This window comes from Neomonachus schauinslandi, chromosome 5, assembly GCF_002201575.2.
Source record: "Neomonachus schauinslandi chromosome 5, ASM220157v2, whole genome shotgun sequence".
Lineage (NCBI taxonomy): Eukaryota > Metazoa > Chordata > Mammalia > Carnivora > Phocidae > Neomonachus > Neomonachus schauinslandi.
This window is the reverse complement of record NC_058407.1, coordinates 138,467,419-138,486,474: the sequence shown is the minus strand read 5'-3', so window position 1 is coordinate 138,486,474 and position 19,056 is coordinate 138,467,419. Positions and strand designations below refer to the sequence as shown.

At 60.9% G+C, this 19,056-nt stretch overlaps 1 protein-coding gene across 1 annotated transcript; it reads right to left on the bottom strand.

Moving 5' to 3' along the window:
- Window positions 1–9,036: 9,036 nt before the first annotated feature.
- UBE2I (ubiquitin conjugating enzyme E2 I) lies at window positions 9,037–18,703 on the bottom strand. Its single transcript, XM_021698139.2, has 7 exons — window positions 18,688–18,703; window positions 17,515–17,591; window positions 17,246–17,329; window positions 16,089–16,161; window positions 12,147–12,256; window positions 11,929–12,008; window positions 9,037–9,640 (listed from the first exon to the last, which is right to left on the bottom strand). Exons 2-7 carry the CDS (start codon window positions 17,578–17,580, stop codon window positions 9,577–9,579), a joined length of 477 nt encoding a protein of 158 aa, XP_021553814.1. The 5' UTR covers window positions 17,581–17,591; window positions 18,688–18,703; the 3' UTR covers window positions 9,037–9,576.
- Window positions 18,704–19,056: the final 353 nt, after the last annotated feature.

Here is a 19,056-nt window from a genome sequence, read left to right as displayed (position 1 = left end):
GATTCCATGGGCGCTTAGTGGTGGGAGAGCCCGGAGAGCCCCACCCCTGCCCTGTGTGCCCAGGCCAGCAGCGTCCCAGGGATCATGCCCGCATCCCTGCGAGTCTCTAGTGAACATCTGCTACCTCCTTCTCAGCATCTTATGCCCCGCTGGGAGAGCTGGAGCCAGGGCATGCCGGGCACCTCCCGAGTCCTAAATAGATTCTGTCGGACAAACCAATCCCTGCCCCCCCGCTGGGTCTGTCTCTCCGTGGCTCCAGGGCTGCCATCCCTGCTCTGTACCCGCCGACCGGCTCAGGCCACCCCTGCAGACAGCACCCTAGCCTGCTCCCTGATGGAGCCCCGGGGAGTGCTGGGCTCAGAGGGTCTCATCTGACCAGCTTGAGAGCTGGGGACAGAAAGGGCAGCTGGCTCACGCCCTGAAATGAGGTCCCGCCTTCCTCACATTGACCACTGCCTGCCCCTGGGAGCCCCCTGCAAAGATGGGGGGATATGAGGAGGGGGGGCGCGGCAGCGTGAGCATGCAGTCCTACAAGCTGTCGCCCCTGTCGTCAGCAGTGAGGTCCCGAGGCGGCCGGGCACCAGGACCCCCCTTCCCCTCTCTAGCTGTGGGGAAGAGGCTGCTACCCCCGCAGCCCCCCAAAGCCAGGGGAGCAGCCACTGCTTTGGCTGTTGCCAGGGCAACCGCCAATTGCGTCTGCCGAGTGACAGGGGCTACAGGGGCTCACGGTCCCAGAGACAAACATGACGCAGGAGCCAAGTGGCTGCAGGGACAGGGTGCCTCTGTGAGAATAAAACACTCAAGACAGAGGGGGAGCCACCTTGCCCCATAATCTCAGCCCCGGAAAGGGGGTACTGCTCTGCTCCTCTCATCTACCTGGAGAAACTGAGGCCCCGGGCTTAGGAGCTTACTCAAGGCCACAGAGCCAGCAAGTGGCCAGGGATGGAGCCCACCTCTGACTCTGGTGTCCAAGCTCTAAGCTCCTGGCACGTCCTGAGTTCTGGGGTCCAGGTATGCTGGCCTCCCCCTCTGCGGCACTCCCTCCCTCAGCCCCTTGACTGGACTGGGGCAAAAGCGACATCTGGGCACAGGTATCTGGGAAAGATGGCTCCTCCTTGCGTGCCCAGACACTCCTCCGATTTCCTTGGAAACCCCCCACTGCTTGGGTACTGATATTGCTGCTCCCCATGGCCTGGGGGTCCCGGGAGCCAGCCAGCACCTCGCCCAGAGCCGCACCCGCAGTGGGTGCGCAGCTGACCCCCAGGAAGCGTTTGCGGGCCACAGGGGCCCTCCGTCTGTCTACCAGGCCCCCAACAGAACTCCTCCCTGAGCTCTCTCTGTGTCTGTCCCCCCTGGGCCTGGGCAGCAGCACAGAACAAGATGTGCCCGCATCCTTGCTCACGCCGGGCCGCCAGGGCCAGGATCCCAGCTCCCGTTTGTCCACGGGGCGAGGTGAGGCTGGCCGAGGAGTTGAACGCCACATCGGCACTGGGACCAAGCCAACATTAACAGGCCTACCTTGTCCGCTGGCTGTCCCCAAGGCCCAGGTTAAATGGGAAGAGGCAATCCTGCAAAGTGGGTATCACTGTCCCACTTCACATCCCGGGGCTGGGGTGACCTGTCTGGAGCCAGGACTCAAACTGAGGGCTCTAAGCCACACTGTCTCCTGCTAGCCCACCTGGGGGCTTAGGTGGCACCAAAGCAGGTGGATCTGGGGGCAGCTGAGCTGTGCCAGAGAGCCAGATCTGTCTCCCTCACCAGTGTCCCCTGTGGCCAGCTGGTCACCCGCAGAGTGAATGCACACCTTTATGATAAACAGCTCAGAACACTAGGTCCCTTCTTACCAAGAGTTGGTCCCTTGAGACTTGGGGGCAGGGGTCCCCTGCGGCTACCCTGGGTGTGTAGGGGGAGTGACAGGATCTCTGGTCCCACATGCTGGTCTCCTTGTCACCGTCGTGGTCTTGTCTTCCCAGTCCCCCTCCCACCCCCCTCCCTTCACTTTTCCTATTGGATTTCCGGCTGTCATGTCCGGGGGCTCCCCAGCCAGTGCTCCCAGTACGCAGCAGAGCAGTAGCCCCAGGGCCCATTACAAATGCGGCTCCCTGAGAGCCCGGGAAGGGCCTGGGAACGTGCATTGTAAGCTGCTCTAGAGCCGGACCTAAAGCCCTATGACGCGTGGGATCAACTGTAAAGGGCTACCCAGATACTTCTAGAATGAACGCACGAAAAATGAAACCCCTCCGTCCGATCTTCCTCCGAGGCTCCCTCCCCCGGGCCTGTACTCACCTGTCTCCACCGCGGTGTTCCGCCCACTTCGCTCACCAACATCCCTTCTCGCCTCTCCCTCCCCTCCCCGCTCCTCCCTCTCGATGCTCCCCTCAGAAGCCTCGGACCCCCCCCCAAGTTCCGTCGAGGTCTTTCCCTCCCCGATGAGCGGGGGGTCCTCGGGCGGCTTAGAAGCCTGGTGAGTGCGCATTGTTTTATACCGTTCCGGCCCCTGGAGGGATTTCGTGGAGACGATTTCGTGGGTTCTCTGACGACTGGCGGCAGGGAGGGAGGGACGGGGCGCCGGCGACATCTGCGTGTTGCCCGGGAGCCCCCGCGGAGCGTCTCTGAGGTCCTCGGAGGCCGCAGGTGGGTGGGGGCACCGGGGTCGGAGGGGCGTCCTGCTGCACCCCCCATCCCCGCCAGCTCCGGCGCTCCCGGGGACGCGGGCCGAGAGAAGTGCCCGAGACCCGTCGCTCCGAGCACGCGCCGGCCTCAGTTTCCCCGGAGCCGGGGGCGCGCCTTCCCCACCTCCCGCCGCCCTTCTCCTCGGGGGCCTCCCCGCGCGCCCTCGGGGTCCTCAAACGCAGGAGCAGGACCGGGCGCTCGGCGGCGGCGGCGGCCGGAGGAGACGGCGCCCGAAGCCCGTCCGGAGTCCGCGCACTCACCGTGGGCCGGGGGCTCGGGAGACGCCGCGCTCCGCACCGGCTCCCAGGGACGCCAGGCACAGCGCGCTCGCCGCCGCGCGGACAACTGAGCACTGCGGAAGGCGGGGCCTGACCGATAGCCCCGCCCCCGCCGCTCCCGGCCCGCCCCTCCTGCGACCCCCTCCCCGCGACCCCGGCACCGCGCACGCCCGCCGCCGGGGGAGTCCGGCCAGGGAGCCACGGGTGGGTGCAGAGCGGGGAGCAGGTTCTACTGTGTCAGGACCCCCTCCCCCGGGGACCCTCGGGAACCAAAGTCGCCGAAACCGAGGAGGACCGGCCCCGGCCGCAGCGCAGACTTTTCTGGAAGGGCCTCCCAGCCCAAGCTCTGACCTCGGCATCAACTCCGCCGCCAGTCTGCCCCCGGGGCGAGGGGTGCTGCAGGCATCATCCCAGGACGATCCGCAACACCCCGTCACCTGTTGGGTCAGCGTCCGCACGGCGCAGGGGAGGCCCCCGACGCCCCGGCCTCACAGCCAGCTGGAACCTCCAGGCCTGCGCTCTTCGTCGCCCACCCTGGACGGCCCTCTGAAGCTTGCGCGAGCACCGCACCGTGCCTGCCTGGAGAGCTTGTGGAAACAGACTGCCGCTGCTGATTCCCAGAGTCTGGGCTGGGGCGGAACAGCTGCATTTCTGACAAGCTCCCGGGGGTGCTGGGGGGCCGGAAGACACCCAGGGGCTGCTCAGAAGTTCTGGAGGTCTGAGGTGCACTGGGTCTCCCGATCCCTACCTTGCCTTTGGCCGATCCTGCTGGATCATCAGAGGACCTTGTACTTAGGGGATCCACCGATTTGGGAATGTTTTTAACCCCAAGGACCTCATCTCTAATGGTGGGGCCCCAGGCAGTGTGGGAAATAGGCCCATGGGGCGCCTGAGGGGCTCAGTCGTTAAGCGTCTGCCTTTGGCTCAGGTCATGATCCCAGGGTCCTGGGATCGAGCCCCGCGTCGGGCTCCCTGCTTGACCGGAAGCCTGCTTCTCCCTTTCCCACTCCCCCTGCTTGTGTTCCCTCTCTCGCTGTGTCTGTCAAATAAATAAATAAAATCATTTAAAAAAAGAATGAAAGAAGAAAGAAAAGAAAAGAAAAGAAAAGAAAGAGAAAGAAAGAAAGGCCCAGAACACAGAGGCAAGAACGGTTTGCTGGGGGGAGGCCAGGGGTCGGCTGAGCTGCGGGCCAAAGGTGGAGGCCCAGGGTACCAGAACAGCAGCTCACTGGGCCGCAGCTTGGCCCCTAGGCTGTGAACATCCCGCCTTGCAGGCCCATCCCGCCCATTCCTCGGAGTTGGGGGAGGGAGTGTGGGGAAAGCAGGGCCATGGCTCCCCAGCCCAGGGGGGACCTGGCACCTCTCCCATGACCCCCAGATGGGGCAGACACTGCTCTGATGGGGACACCACCTGTCTCAGCTCCTCGGTGCAGACCCACACATTTCCATGCCGCCCTGGAGGAGACATGGACCCACCAGGGTGGATTCTCCTGGAAGCTCTCTGCTTGCAGGCGCTGCTTCCATCCAGGCCCAGCACAGCTAGGCACAGGGGGACAGAGGTGCTCAGGAACACGCATCAACTGCTTGGGATGGAGATGAGTGGGGGCTGCCTTCTGCACGGGACAGGAATCGGGGAGGAGCAGCTGATGTTCTCCCCTGGGGACTGGCAGGTCCTGAGCCAGGATCTCAGAGCTGACGCCCCCCGCCCCTGCAGCCCCCTCAGCCCTGCAGTCCTTCGTCGGGCCCTGCCAACCTGTTGGAACAAACACAGGCCTGGTTGCCATGGTGATCATAATGGTTTGGGGTGAAGAGATGAGATCCTGCAGCTGCTATAAACAGGAAGTTAGGAGGGGCCCCTGCTGGCCCCCACATCCAGTGTCCTTTGGGGAGCATGGGCTGGGGGCCAGCAGCACAGAGGCACCAGCCCCAGCCCTGTGGCCGTTGGGGTGGAGGCCTGTTGGGAGACCTCACCACCCTCTTTGACAGATAAAAAAACTATGGCGAGGGGAAGGGCTCTTCCAGGGCCACACAGCAACTGGGTGGGTGCTGAGCCCAGCCCTGGGCCTCAGTTTCCCCAGGAAAAGATCCCCAGACCCTCCATGCACAGACACTTCCTGGGGAGGGAGAGATGGGCCCATTCTTGCTCAGTCCCATCCTCCTCCCCACCTAGGTCAGACCCCTGCCCTGTCACACCCCTCTGCTGCCCTGGACCTCAGTTTCCCTTTTGTTTGTAAATGGACATAGCAGCAGCATGCACCCCTCAGCGAGGGGGGTGGTCTCAGTGAGGAGCCAGTACTGGGTAGTGTCAGCTGCACGCCCTCTGGGTCCACATGGTGTGGGGACCGTGGCCATGGCTGGCCCTCGGGGGACTCAGTTTCCACCTCCGTAGGTGGGGGTGATGACCCCACAGCAAGGGGAGAGGGTGGGGGAGGGGGCAACGTGGAGCAAGAATATGTCACAGCAGGAGTTGGGGCACAAAACACCTCACCCAGAGGGGTCAGGCTCGGCAGGGCTGGTGGGGAGGTGGGGTTCACACCCTCTGGGCTTTGGGCAGGCAGAGGCACGCAGCTTTCCCTCCTCAGGGCCAGGAGAAAACCCCCAGGCTCTGCTGGGGTGATGCTCTGGATGGCCGCTGGAGAGCAGGGAGGTGAGGGCGCATCTCTAAAGCCACACCACCCCTCATGGTTTAAAGACGCTTGGGGTACCTGGACGGCTCGCCAGTGGAGAGTGCAATTCTTGATCTCGGGGGTGTAGGTTCGAGCCCCACGTTGATGTAGAGATTACTAAGAAAGAGAAAAGAAGGGAGGGAGGGAGGGAGGGAGGGATGGAAAGAAAAGAAAAGGAAAGAAAAGAAAGACAAGACGGACAAGAAAGACAGAAAAGAAAGGAAGAAAGAAAGAAGAAAGAGAGAAAGAAAGAAGAAAGAAAGAAAGAAAAAAAAGAAAGAAAAAAGAAAGAAAAAAAAAGAAAAAGACGCTTGCCCTCATGCCCTTATGCCCTCTGGTGGCAGCCCCTGGAATTGCAGGCAGAACTCCTAGCCGGCGGGCTGCACCTGGGCACCAGTCAGAGGTGTGAAGAGGGGGGCAGGCATGGAGAATGGCTGGGGCATGGCCCAGGGACTTGGGCCAGGACACTCGGGACTGCAGGAATCTGTCCCATTGCCTGTGCCATCTGGGTGGGTCTGCCAGAAGAGGGGGCCCCAGGTGGGAGGGGGTCTGGCCCCTCACCTGAAATGCTTGCTTCTGGGGCCAGGACACCGGAAGCCAACACGTGCACAGGTGAAGGCTGTGCCGGGCCAGGGTGGTCTTGGGCCTCAGGCTCGGGAGCAACTGTGCGGCTGAGGTTTCTGTGGGGCTGGGGGAGGGGTGGGAGCGAAGCAGCGGAACCACACAGGGCTCCGCAGGTCTCCGTGAGGGCCGGCCACCTGGCCGCCGAGTGCTGTCCACTGTCCACTGAGCCTGCCCATCAGCATCTGGCCCAGAGGCAAGTGCGCAGGACCACCTCCCAGTAAGGCCCCTCCTACACTCAGCCCTCTGTGAGGGGCCCTGGAGGGGACAAAGGTCGTATCCATCAGGAGGCTGAGCTGGGGGAGCTGAGTACCCAGCATCATTCTCTGCACAGCGGGGGGGGGGGGGGGGGGGGGGGGGCCAGGTTCTGCGGCTCCGGGGGGGGGAGGGGCAGCATGGGCACCAAGGGCCCCTCTCTTCAAGAAGGGGGTGGGTAGGTGCCCTGGAAGGAAAGAGGTCAGGGAGGGAGAACCCAGGCCCTGGGCCTGCAACTTCCTGACAGGTGCAGAACTCCTAGGGTCTGGGGACAGCAGGGTGGATAGGACTGGTGCTCCAGCCCCATCCCGCCCCATGGTCCTAAGCCAGCCCCCTCGGGCAGGGCCAGGGCCTCTGCAGATGGGGTCCCAGCGTCTGGAGGACTCCAGATGAGCCTCGTGGGCCCCGGCAACAGGATACCCCCCAGTCTCAGCACCGGGTCTGCTGGGGATCGATCCTGGACCAGCCATTTCTCAGGCCCCTCCCTGCTGAAGCAGGCTCAGACCGGTTCGAGCTGGCCCAAGTCAGTGTTCAGCGCTGGCCCTCCAACCTGGCAACGTGTTGTCATGGCAACCTCAAAATGGAGGCTGCCCATCTGCAGAGCCTGATACGTGCAGAGGGTTTTGGGCGGCCCAGTCAGGGAAGGAGGCGGCTTTGCACAGTGGACAGGTGTAAGGGTGCGGCTCTGGCCTGGGCAGGACTGTCCAGGGAGGCCAGGGGGACTCTCGGGGACCCATAGCCCGTCCGCCCGTGGGCAGGTTCTCCGAGGAGCCCCAAGGCCAGGCCCGAGCCCCAGCCAGTCCTGGACACACTGTTGGGGTCTGAGGATTCACATGCAGCTGGGCGCCCCCTGAAGAGGCCCACCCCAGGCATGAAGGACAGCTCGGGGTCCCAGGAGGGACGCCCTGCTCCAGGAGGCTGGGAGATGCAGCCACAGGGCCAAGGCCAGCACAGGATGTGTGCCTGGTCTCAGAGGGGATCACAGGGGGTGTCCCACCCTGGCTCCAGGGTCACCAGCCCCTGCCCCCCGCGGAACCCTGAGGGTCTGGAGCCAGAGACCAGGGGGAAGAGGTAGCAGGGGTGGCCGGGGTGGGGGGGGGGGGGGGGGGGGCGGGGGCAGGAAAAGGACACAGCCTGCAGGCAGCAGTTTGTGGAAATGTTTTTAATCAGAGGATTCTTAGATACAGTGGTTAATGTATTGCCCACAATTCCTTACTAATTATTAGGCGCCTCATGCTGGGAACACACGCTCTTCCCTCACATCAGAAACAGGATGGACACATTCCATACTTCTCCTGTCACAAGAGTCACATCTTTGTTAAGCCAAGGACTGTGGCACAAAAGGACATTTCATTAGTTGAAATCATGACAATTTGCTAGAAACATCGATTACTTTAGAATGCTCCAACTAGAAAATATATTGAATTTCCATATATATTAACCATATACATGTGCAGCTATTACTAAGTGTAGCTCAGTCATTACAAAATAAGACATTCTGGGAGAGGCTACAAACACACAACCCAGCTGAGCCTCTGGAAGGCCCTCTGCATTAGAAATAAATCACCAACATCAAGCGTTTAGCTCCGCTAAATGTCCAGCTAAGCGAGTGAGCAAGGCACTGGGACCCGGAGCCACACACGTACTGTGGCTGAGGGGCCGTAGGAGGCCACCTCCACCTTCCGCTGCCGTCCTGCTGCTGGGCCGCATCGCGATTCCCTTCCTGACCGAGGGTCCTGGCGACTAGCCCTCCCGCCCTGGCTCGGTCAGTGTGCTGGAGCCACAGGTGACCCGCTTGGGAAAGCGAGGGTCCCCAGGGTGGGAAGGCGAGGCCAGCTGGTGCAGGGCACTGTGCTCACCGGGCCCGGCCCCTGCCGCTCCTCCCTGTCTCTGTCTAGGGCGCCTCGCGGCTGAGCCGGGACCCAGACCCGTTTCCCAACTGAGCAGGCAGCCGACTTCGGGAAGCTGTGCAGTGGGCTCAGGTTTCAGGGAACAGCCCCGCAGGCGGACCGGGCTGAGAGTCTTTCAGGAAAAAAGAAGCGCCTGTGCACGGTGGCCTCAGACCGGACTCCAGGGCGTCTGTCCTGACGCCAGGCGGCCCGCACCCGGGGTGGGGGCCGGCGCGGCGCAGCAGGCGCAGGAAGCTCCCGGGGCAGCCGGCAGGGCTGGGCGGGCAGCCGGAGACTGCAGGCCCCCCGAGGCGGGCTCCAGCAGGTGCCAGGACGAGGGGGAGCTGCCAGCGCACAGTCTTCCCTGGGGCTGGGTCCGGCCCACGCCAGCTTTAGATGGCTCCTGACGCCTGTTCCAACCTGACCACATCTGCTCTGTGTGCAGCCCGAAGACCTGGGACGGGGGGGCCAGGCCCTGGACACACGCCGTCCTTGCACACAGCACTATTTACAGAGGCCCAGGCCGAGTGCACGCGGGTCCAGGCGCGGCCGAGCACAGCAGCGAGCCATGCTTCTCGGGCCTGCAGCCGCGTGGGGGGCCGGGCACCGCGAGGCCCTCCTCACGCTCTTAATGACGATAATGCAACAAAAACCTTTATATAAACAGTTTATTTACTCTAAACAGCAACACAGACAAAACGCCATATAAACACAGAGGAAGTGATGCGGAAACGAGACGCCGGCTGCCTTTGGATCTGAGGCTCATAAGCAACACAACCCGGGTTCTGCGGGGAGCGAGGCGGGAGGGGGGCCGGCGGGAGGCTATGTGTACTGCTACACGGTGGGAAGCATGCCTGCATCCGCGAGCAAAGGAAACTAGCTCCTCGGGGCTCATCGAAGTATAAAAGTTTATAATTTTACAGCAGTTGAAATACTGACATCAATATTAAAATAAAAGCAAGTTTTACATAACAATCAAAAATACAAAAGACTGAAGGAAGAGACCCTGTATGAAAAACCGGGCAGCTCAGCGAGTCGAGGACTGCGTGCCAGTGGCGGAAATGGAAAATGGCGCCCGCCCACCCTCCCAGGTGACTAGTAACTGTACAGAGCAACGTTAGATTTGCAAAAATGTTGTAAACAAGTTCTTGCCAAACCAATCCCTTCCTTCTTACACTGCCGCGCGGTCGCCACTTATGAAGGTGCGAACTTCTTGGCCTGTGCTCGAACCCTCTTCTCGTACTCCACTCTGTTTTGGCTGAGGAGGAGGTCAAGAGAGAGACAGGTCAGCAGGTGCAGCCCCCTCGAGGGCCCAGGGCGTCACCGGATGCAAAGCGGGCTCAGAGGGTGGCCTCTGATCAGGAAGGCCCGGGGGGCAACCGGACACTTACGGGTCCCTAAGCTGGAAGCAGCTACCATCATTCTGGAAAGAAAATCCAGGCTGCTGGACTCTTGTCTCTGCTACAGACAGACCGGACTCGTGCTGGTTTCCCCGGGGGGCCCCAGGGGGTCAACAGGGCCTCCATGGAGCCCAGGACCAGTGTGTGCATGTGGGGACACCCACCTGGGGGTGTGGACTGCTCCCCGTAAGGAAGCTAGGGGTCCCGCCAAGCTGTACTCTTTCCATACACACCTCTCAGGGTGCTGCTCTGGGTCACCTGTGGCCCAGGCCCCGGGGTGTGCAGGGGCTCCCAAGGTGGAGGGACAAAGGGCCCCCGAGAGGACGTCCCTCAGCTGGCAACAGGCTCCAGCGTGTGCACCACGGAGGCAGCCACGTGCCCAGGCCACCGAGAGCTGAGTCGCAGCCACAGGACACCTGTCTGAGGCCCAGCCCGGCCCCGAGGCCCCAGGGCAGCGGCAGCCACGTCAGCCGTGCCGTCTGGCAGGGGAGGCGCTGCAGCCTGCGGCAGCCCCAACACCATGCTGACGTGCTCCAGTTGCTCTCAGAGGGGAGCGAGGGCGTGACAGGACTGGTGGCGAGGCGCCCGGGGGCGGGGAGCATGCTAGCAGCCCCGGCGAGGTGGCCGCATACCCCGCCGCGCCGCCCGGTGCACCACAGCGAGCCCCCGGTCCCGCTGCCCCGGTGCTGGCAGCGCAGACACGGGAAGCGCTGCTCACGGGGTGGCCACCGCCAGCCCCCGCACACGTCACCCGTGACGAGGCGCATGCCAGGGCCAGCAAGCCCTCTGAAGGCCACGGGGAGCTCAGCTTTGCAGGCCACCTGGTCACGAGAACGTGGTGTGTCCTGAGAGGCCTTGTATACCACGAGGCTTGGGCCACGGCGCCACTGTGGACGGAGCTCACGGTGATATCACACAGCACCCAGGTCGGGGAGAAGGGCAGGGGGACAGGTCTCCGAAGTCGCTGGTGCATAGCCGCCAACGGGACACGTGGCCTCCCGCTGAGCCCCACTGCGGACGCGGGCCCGCCCTGGCTGGAGCGTCCTGCTGCCCCTGGCCAACACTGGCCTGGGCCTAGGGCCCTCAAGCCATTTTGGGGGGGGGAGAAATGCATCTCCTGCAACCTGGCACTTCTCTCAGCTGGTCCCCGGACATGTCATCTGCCACTGCCCAGAGCGGCCACAGGACAGTCCCAACCTCGGCTCTGACCCTCAGCACGGCTGATTCCAGAAACATCCCCTGGAAGGAACACATCCCTGCCCGGCCTCTCCCTTGTACGCTAGCCCCGCCGGTCCCAGGTTTCCGAATGTAGAGCAGTGGGGGGTCAGAGCCCCCAACCTGGCATAAGGCCCCCCACCCAGACCAGCCCAGGAGGCCGGCTGGCACAGCCAGGGGACCCAGGACCCACAACTGTGAGGCCTCTGCTCAGGGGCAAGGGCTCTCCCTGCTGCTGACCAGGCCAGGCCCATGGGTTTAAACCTGTCGCTCCCCATGAGCCACCCCAGGCCTCCCTCCCTCAGCACAGGCGGGCACCACGGTGCTACGCAGGAAGGGCTGGGGCGAGGAGTGAACGCCCGGCATCTGGTGGGCACATCATGGCAGCTGGGTGACCAGGAACAAGCCAGGCGTGCTGCTCCCCTATAGCCCACACCCAGGCCTGGAAGGGTCAGCAGGAGGGCCACGGTGGGAGGTGTGGGGCCCCCGCGGAGCCATGCTACAGGACATGCCTCCTTCGGCACCCACATCTGGGGGCCTTGCCCTCTGAGCTGGACTGGGGTTCACCGAGGCACCTGGTTTGCCTGGCCACAGCTTATCAGGCAAAGGAGCCAATGGGAGCCCTGTCTCCTGACCTCCACCTCCTGACCGCCCCCCTACCACAGCACTGTGGTCACACTAGCCCTGGGGTCAGCCGTTCTCGCCCACCACAGGCTCTTCGCACACGGAGCTGCTGCTGCCCACAGGGCCTGCCTGCTTGCTTGCTGGCCTCAGATGCTTCCCTGACCACCTCACTCGGTCCCCCGCTCACGGCTCGAGGCTCAGGGCCATCCAAGCAGACCGCCAGGAGCGGCAGCCTGGACAGGATTTCCAGGCAAGTGCGTGCAAGCCAACGTGCGGCCACAGCGAGTGGGGCCAGACCAGTACTAACCAGTAAATCGTGTAGGCCTCTGCTTGAGCTGGGTCCTGGATATTTGGTTCATTTAGAAGTTCCTGTATTCCTAACAAGATCTGTGTAAGAGACAAAAGAACACGGAGCTCAGTGGTTAGGAAGGCAAGCTTTCCTAGGACTTCGGCCCCAGCTTTGGAGCCAGACCACTGTCCTCTGGCCCCACAGGAAGGCTGAGGCCAGCTCCCCACACCCCATACCTGCTTAATCGTGATAGCTGGCCTCCAGTCCTTGTCCTCCTCGAGGATGGACAGGCACACTGTTCCCGAAGGGTACACGTTCGGGTGAAACAGTGGTGGCTCAAATTTACCTGGAGCACAGGGAGGAAAAAAACACAATTCTGTGGCACCCTGCTGTCCCCTCCCCGCACCGGGTCCTCCCCTGTCCTGGGTGTTTTGCTGGCCAGCAGGCATGCCGCTAAGAACCATGGCCTCGAGGTGGCAGTGGGGGGCAGGGTGGGGAGCACACACTGTTCCCAGACTCAGGGGCGAAGCCATGTGCTTGCCCAGGTCCCCGCCCCCAGTCACCCCCAAGCCAGCCCAGATTCGGGAAGGTGGGGAGGGGACACAGCCCGTGAGGACAGTCCTGGGGGCACAGCTGAAGGCAGGAACTCTGAGGCCCTTCCAAACAAGTGGCTATTTTCAGACAGATCATTTTGCTTCAAAAAGGCCTGTAGGACCCCACACTGTCCCCCTCCACATTCTTTTAAAACACAGAAGTTAATTTTTTTTTTAAAAAACGAACACGTGTAGGAAATTGTAAAACATAAAAGAGCAAGAAAATTGCCTCGAGCCCACCCTGGGGCTGTTCCCCACAGCTAATGTTTGAGGGGGTTTCTGGGCACCTTCCCCCTTTCTCTTTATTATAAGACATCGTTGAATCATAAAAAGTACAAGGAATCTAAGAGCAGCTTGACGAATTCCAAAACACACACAGCTACAAAAACCCCGAGCCGCTCTTCCCCCCTTCCCCCCAGCACCCGAGCAGCACCCGGGTGAGGGCTTCTCAGACACACGCCCCGCGGCACATGGTGCTCCCGGAGCGACCGCACCATGCACCCGTCCACCCGGCCTCCACTGAAAAAGCCATGAATGTTCCCCAGAGGTCCTTTTGGTGCACGTGTGTAGGTCCTGAGGCGGAGGCATTGCCTATTTCCAGTTTCCGCGTGCCCAGCAGGGTTGGTCACGGAGCTCAGCCGTCCTGCTGCAGACCTGAGCTGCCCTGGTGACTCCAGGGGCCAGCACCTTCATTCACTGTGACGCATGGTCTGCTTCTTGAAATTCCTGCCAAGTCTCTTGTTCATTTTTTTTAAAATATTTTATTTATTTATTTGAGAAAGAGAGAGAACACAGCAGAGGAAGCAGCAGAGGGAGAGGGAGAAGCAGACTCCCCGCTGAGCAGGGAGCCCGATGCGGGGCTCGATCCCAGGACCCCGGGATTATGGACTGAGCCGAAGGCAGATGCTTCACTGACTGAGCCACCCAGGTGTCCCTCTTGTCCGTTTTTCAACTGGGCTATTTCCTGACTTGCCAGAGCGCCGGGTACATTCTGGCTACAAGCCCCATCAGGTGAACGTCTTGAGGGAAACTTCTCCCACTCCATGTATGCCTTTTTGCTCTTCTGATCATACTTCCTCATGAGCACAAATCCTTAATTTTCATTTAATCCGAGGGGCCGATCTCGTTTCTCATCTAGGACAGTGCACCAGTGGGGGGCAGCAGCTTCCCCGAAGCCTTGACCCCGACTCTGGTCACCGCTGGTTTCCTCTGTCCAGAGAAGTCCCCTCCCTGACCGTCACAGGGCCTGCTGCTGACTTCCACGAGGAATCCGGCTCTGACCACTCATCATCATGTCGGGGGGCTTCGCCGTGTTGTGAGCACCTGTGGGTCCTGCCCTCTGGTGGCTGTGGACCATCCCCGTTGGCTCACCCACGGGTTTGTTCACAGACACTTGGGCTGCCTCTGGCTTCTGGTGAGCATGCGTGCATTTCTGCTGAATATTCACTTGAGTAGAGCAGCTGGGGCCTGGGCAGGCCCAAGTTCAGCTTCTGTACACATGGCAGATGGCTTCCCCAGGCAAACAGTCAAAATTCACACTATGTTCAGAGAGGCCTGGGGGCTTCTGCGGCTCTGCCCTCTCCCACCCTGGCTGTGTGTCCGGTGATGAAGTCGGGCACCTTCTCCTCTGCTGGCTGGCCGGGAGGAGAGCCTCACTTGGGAAGGGCCTGCTGATCCGATGGTTGTCTGCCTTTTCCTTACCGATTCGTAGACGCCCTTCACGTATTCAGGATAAGTGCTGATGAACACACAGAACCTTCTCTCCTACTCACTCCCACCTGTGCCTTCTGGTGAAGACCTGGTCCTGAGCGTCATGCAACCCCATCTACTGCCCATCTGCCTCCGGGGGCAGGGGGGCGCCCTGTCTATGCTTCACTGGTTAAACCACCCCAAGTGATGAAAATGCCACCCCCCCCCCCCAAATCTTCCTCTAAGAGCTCTACAGCTCCACCTTTGTGTTGAGCATTGAGATCCATCTGGAAGACTAGGGTGGAAGGGGGATTCCTTTCTTCTGCTGGGATACCCTGTGGACCGAGTCTGTTCACTGGACCACCCTACCCCCCACATCTCTTGTTCCTTTTGTCAAGAACTGAACCACGCTACACACGGCCTGTCTGAACTCTGCTCCCACAGGCCTGCGTCTCAATCACTGGATCCCTGCGGCCGGTCCGTCTAGCTCACATCTTGCCCATCCTGTTAACGGGGCCAGGTGCCCTCGACTGATGAGCCTCTGTGCAGGTCCTCACAACCATACCCGGCACGCCAAGGTCCATGGCCGTTCTCGGCCCTCTGCACTCCTGCATGTCAGGGTCCCCATGGCCACTTCCACAAAAATGTGCTTGGATTCTGACGTATCACACGGACGCCGCAGGTGGGCTTGGAGAGAACGGACATCTTTATAACACTGGGTCTTCCGGCCCATCCAGGGGACCCAGGTCGCCTGTCTCAGAGGCTGTCCTTGCCTTCTCTCAGCCATGCTCTGGAGCCTCTAGTCTAGAAGTCTTGAACCTCTTTCGTTGGATTTATTCCACAGTATTTGATGCTACTGTAAACAGTCTGGTTTAAACACTTTCATTTGCAGCAATTTTAGGAAAATAGGTTTTTGCATGTTAATCTTTTATCCCACAACCTTCATAAATGGACGTCATGAAGAACATCTGCAGCCCGCCTCCCTTTCCTCTCTTCTGTGGGAATTTTTTCTTCCTTGTTGCATTTGCTTAGAATTCCAGCATCATGTTGAAGAGAAGTGAAAAGAGCAACTGTAACTTGTCTCATTTTTTAATTAAAGCGATTAAAGTAACTCCTGCACGTGGCAAAAACTACTCGCACACCAGAGAACCACCCCAAATAAAGTCTCCATCCCAGCGGTTACCCCGCTAATCATTAATTTTTAAAAATCTTCTGGTAGATGCCCTTATAATGGAAAATGCACTCTTAGCTTCTGAATTAGTAATTGCAGCGTAAACATTTACACACGGCCTGGCCTTGCCACAGGCTGTGCCGGACGCCTGTGCGCACACGGAGGCACGTGGTCACTCACTCAACCAACCAACCGCGGACAGGGTCGGTGGCTCTCCAGCTTCAGAACAGGAGGGACTCAGTGCCTCTTTCCACCCGAGTTTTCCGACACTGCACTCTGGTGCTCTAACCAGCACCGTGTTACACACCGCCTCTCCTCTGGAGGCTTCGGCGCGCTGTCTGTCCGGGCTGCACACACGGCCACAAGCTACACATGAAGCTGTAACCAGCAGGTGGAGCGACACCAGGTGAGGGAAACAAAGCTGTCGGAGTGGGGAGGCTCTGGACCATGGTCCTTTGTGTGCCCATCCCTGCCGGGGCCGTAGGTATGGCACCCTGTCCCCGAGAGGCACAAAGGGCCCCGGGGCCTCCCAGGGGATTACAGCCAGGATCTGCGACTGAGCCCATCACGTGCACCTTCCAGCCCGGGGGCTCAAATGGGCTCAGATCCACAGCTAGGCTCAGGGATGGGAGCCCCTGAAGTTGCCCCCCAGGGAACACGGCACTGCAGATCTCCGCTGGAATATGCTGGAGCAGACGGACTCTGGAGGACTTCACTCTACTTACATTTTGGGGGTGAGGATGGATAATCGTCTTTGAAAAGCATCCGTAGCTTAAACAAGCCTCCTTCCCAGGGAGTCTGTTGGGAAGTGAAGCTGCAGTTAGGAGGACTGTAGCTTCTGCGGCGCGTCCCCAAGCACCGTCCCAACAGGAGGTGGACTCCTAAACTGGCCCAAAGACCAGGTGCCCCCATGACAGGACTGTCGGTGCCTCCATGGGCCCCAAGGGGGCCTGGAAAGAGCCCTCCCCAGAGAGGAGAAGGGCTGGAGCTGGACTTCTGGGAAGACAGGCAGGGGCCTGGTGGGCTGCCCCCCTAAGGCCCCAGGACGGGGGGTCAGAATCTTCATCTAAGCAGCTGCAGCGAGGCCCCTCCCTCCAGCTCCATGATCCAACAGCTCTCCCCAGCCTCCTCTGGGAGGGACATGGCCACGCCTGCCTCAGCCTTGGATGAGGGACGGAGAATGGTCTTAGCAAAGGCAGAGGCACAGGCTGGGCGCTCAACAGATGAACCCAAACCACATCACCTTGCAGACAAAGCCATGTCCTAATCCCACCGGCTTAACAGGAGGAGGAGACTATTGGGGAGCACCAAGGCTGAGCTCCCGTGACAGTCACCATGAACCACAGGGGAAGAAAACAGAGGTGACGAGGCCTCGGGAACAATGGGGACACCTCGGGGACCTCTTCTTTCCTTTGGGATCACCCAGGAAGACCCTCACTCCCAAATGCTTCGAACATGCTGGTCTTAACCGGCCCCGGCAAACTCAGGCCACACACGGCTTTCCCAGGTGGCCCAATGTGGGGTGTCGGCATCTGAGGGTCAGCAGCCGCCCCGGGCTCAAAGACTGCCAGGACCAGCGTCACAAGGTCGGGGCTGCTTCGGCCACCGCGCGTCCTGAAGGACAAACACAAAGGCCCTCAAGGCTCCTCCTGCCCCAGAGATGTGGCTGGGTCTGGCCCCCAGGCTTGGTGGGGGTGCTGTATCCACCCCCTTCTGCAGCCCAGCTCCCCTTTCTGAATTAAAACTGCCCCAGGGTAGGGGTGGGGGGGAGTCACATGTCACCCTACCCTTGTTCCCCCCCATCTCACAGCCCCCTGCCAGGGGGATGGGACCAGGGCCCGTGGGGCCGACACAGGGGATGGGCAGGCCAGCGGAGCCTTACCCCTTTCTTCCCTGGAATGGCACACTCCCAGTTCATGAGGTTCATCGTGCCGTCAGGATTCTTTGTCGGGACAGCCACAAAGCCCTGAGAGAAAACACAAGCACATCAGCGCGGCGCATCTCGTCTCACCCGCTCGCAGAACCATCCTGTGACGCCCATGGACCCTCTGCCCAGAAAATGTGACAGGCCCAGGCTGGACGGGGACTTCATGGTTTCCACCGGGGGAAACGGATCCACTCTGCTGCGTGCAGAAATAAAGCTTTCCTTACAAACGGGTGGTCCTTTCTCCAGGCTTTCCTCTCCTGGGCGAGTCTGCTGAGGGCAATCCCCGACATGTTCAAAGTCCCTGAAAGAGACCAGGCAGAGCGCGCGGTTAGCAGAGGCAAAACTCAGGCTCCTCCTGCCCCTTCGCTCTCACACCTCACTCCACAGAGACCTGCTCTCAGCGAGCCGCCCAGCCTGGAGGCCGTGCGGGCACCAGCACCCCACAGCGGTGACCCTAGCCTCCCCCTGCCCCCAGGGCCCCATGGCACAGCCTGTGGCCATACAGCTGTCAGGTGCTGCGCAGGCAGGGCTCGCCAAGCACTCCCGGCAGATGCCTGCACCCCCGTCCTGCCCTCTTCGGTCCCATGGCGGTGGGCTAGAGTGACAGGGATGCCAATCCCACTGTCAGCCTCTAGGAAAGGCAAGGACAAGGTGGGGCTGTCCTGAGGATGGGGAGGGAGCGGGTCACAGCCTTGACAGGCTGCTCCCCTTTGCCCGTGCAGAGAGGGGGGCGGGGCGCCATCAGGCCCCAGCTTAGAATTTAGATTCAGGTCTGGCCAGGAGAATAACCCTTATTCTTGAAAGCAAATGAGTAGAAAGGTGCTCCAGGGTGGACAGCAGGTCATCATGGACAAGTCCCTGGACCACGCCTAGCCCGCAGCACCCAAGAGACCTACCTCTCACTAGGGCCCCGAGCGCTGTCGTCTGTCCCCTCTACGTTCGCACCCCACAGCCCCCGGCACCCCGATCCCCCGGCACTTCATCACAATACATGGATCAAGGCCTGTCTCCCATTTACTCTGGGAGAGTCAGCAGAAGGTGGGGCTGCAGCAGGCAGCACCGGCAAGCCCGGAGAGACAGCAGCCTGCCCGCTGTGTCCACCTGTCCTGTGAGCGTGCTGGGGGAGAGGGTTGCTCAAAGCCCTGCTGATCCTCCCAGCACCTCCAGACCACAGCCCCCAAGGCCTGGAGCCTTCAGCCGTTCACAGCAGCGGCCTGGAGCCCACTGTGCACAGCCTTACGCTGCCTGCAAGTGGAGCAGACTCTCCAGGTTGCTGCTTACCCAGCGGAGCTCAAGAGGCCAGTGCCCCCAGCTGCCCTCAGAATTTGACCCTAAGTCTGTTTGTTGGTCTTCAAAATCCACGGAAACGTTGAAGATACCCAGAATCCAGCATTTACCATAAAACAAGGCTTTAACAAGACAAGGCGTGTGTCTCCTGGAAGGGGATGACCAGCAGCCTGCCCCAACCCTTCAGGCTTCCATGCAGAGCTGGCAACAAGTCTCCTCGCTGCTCTTGTGGGGGAAGAGGTCCAACACCCCACATTCCTGAGTACAACACGGGGTTCTCCACAACCACAAGGGTTCTCAGCCGGGTTCAGAAGAACCACCTCCTAGCCATGTTTCCTGGCTCAGGCTCACCTAACTCCGTCCCCAGCCAGGCTCAACACAGACCTGGGAACAACCAGAAGGGAGACCCAGAGGGTATCATGCTGGCTAAGTGTGGAGCCTCAACTCAAACCCAGCTCATGCCCACCTCCTACCCCCTC

Excerpts from the sequence above, each read along its gene's own strand:
- UBE2I (XM_021698139.2), bottom strand. The coding sequence starts at position 17,580 with ATGTCGGGGATTGCCCTCAGCAGACTCGCCCAGGAGAGGAAAGCCTGG. Across the intron at positions 12,257-16,088 it reads TCCATCCTCACCCCCAAAAT|GTAAATTTGAGCCACCACTG; the intron begins GTAAGTAGAGTG and ends CCTGTGCTCCAG. Across the intron at positions 9,641-11,928 it reads GAGGCCTACACGATTTACTG|CCAAAACAGAGTGGAGTACG; the intron begins GTTAGTACTGGT and ends CCTCCTCCTCAG.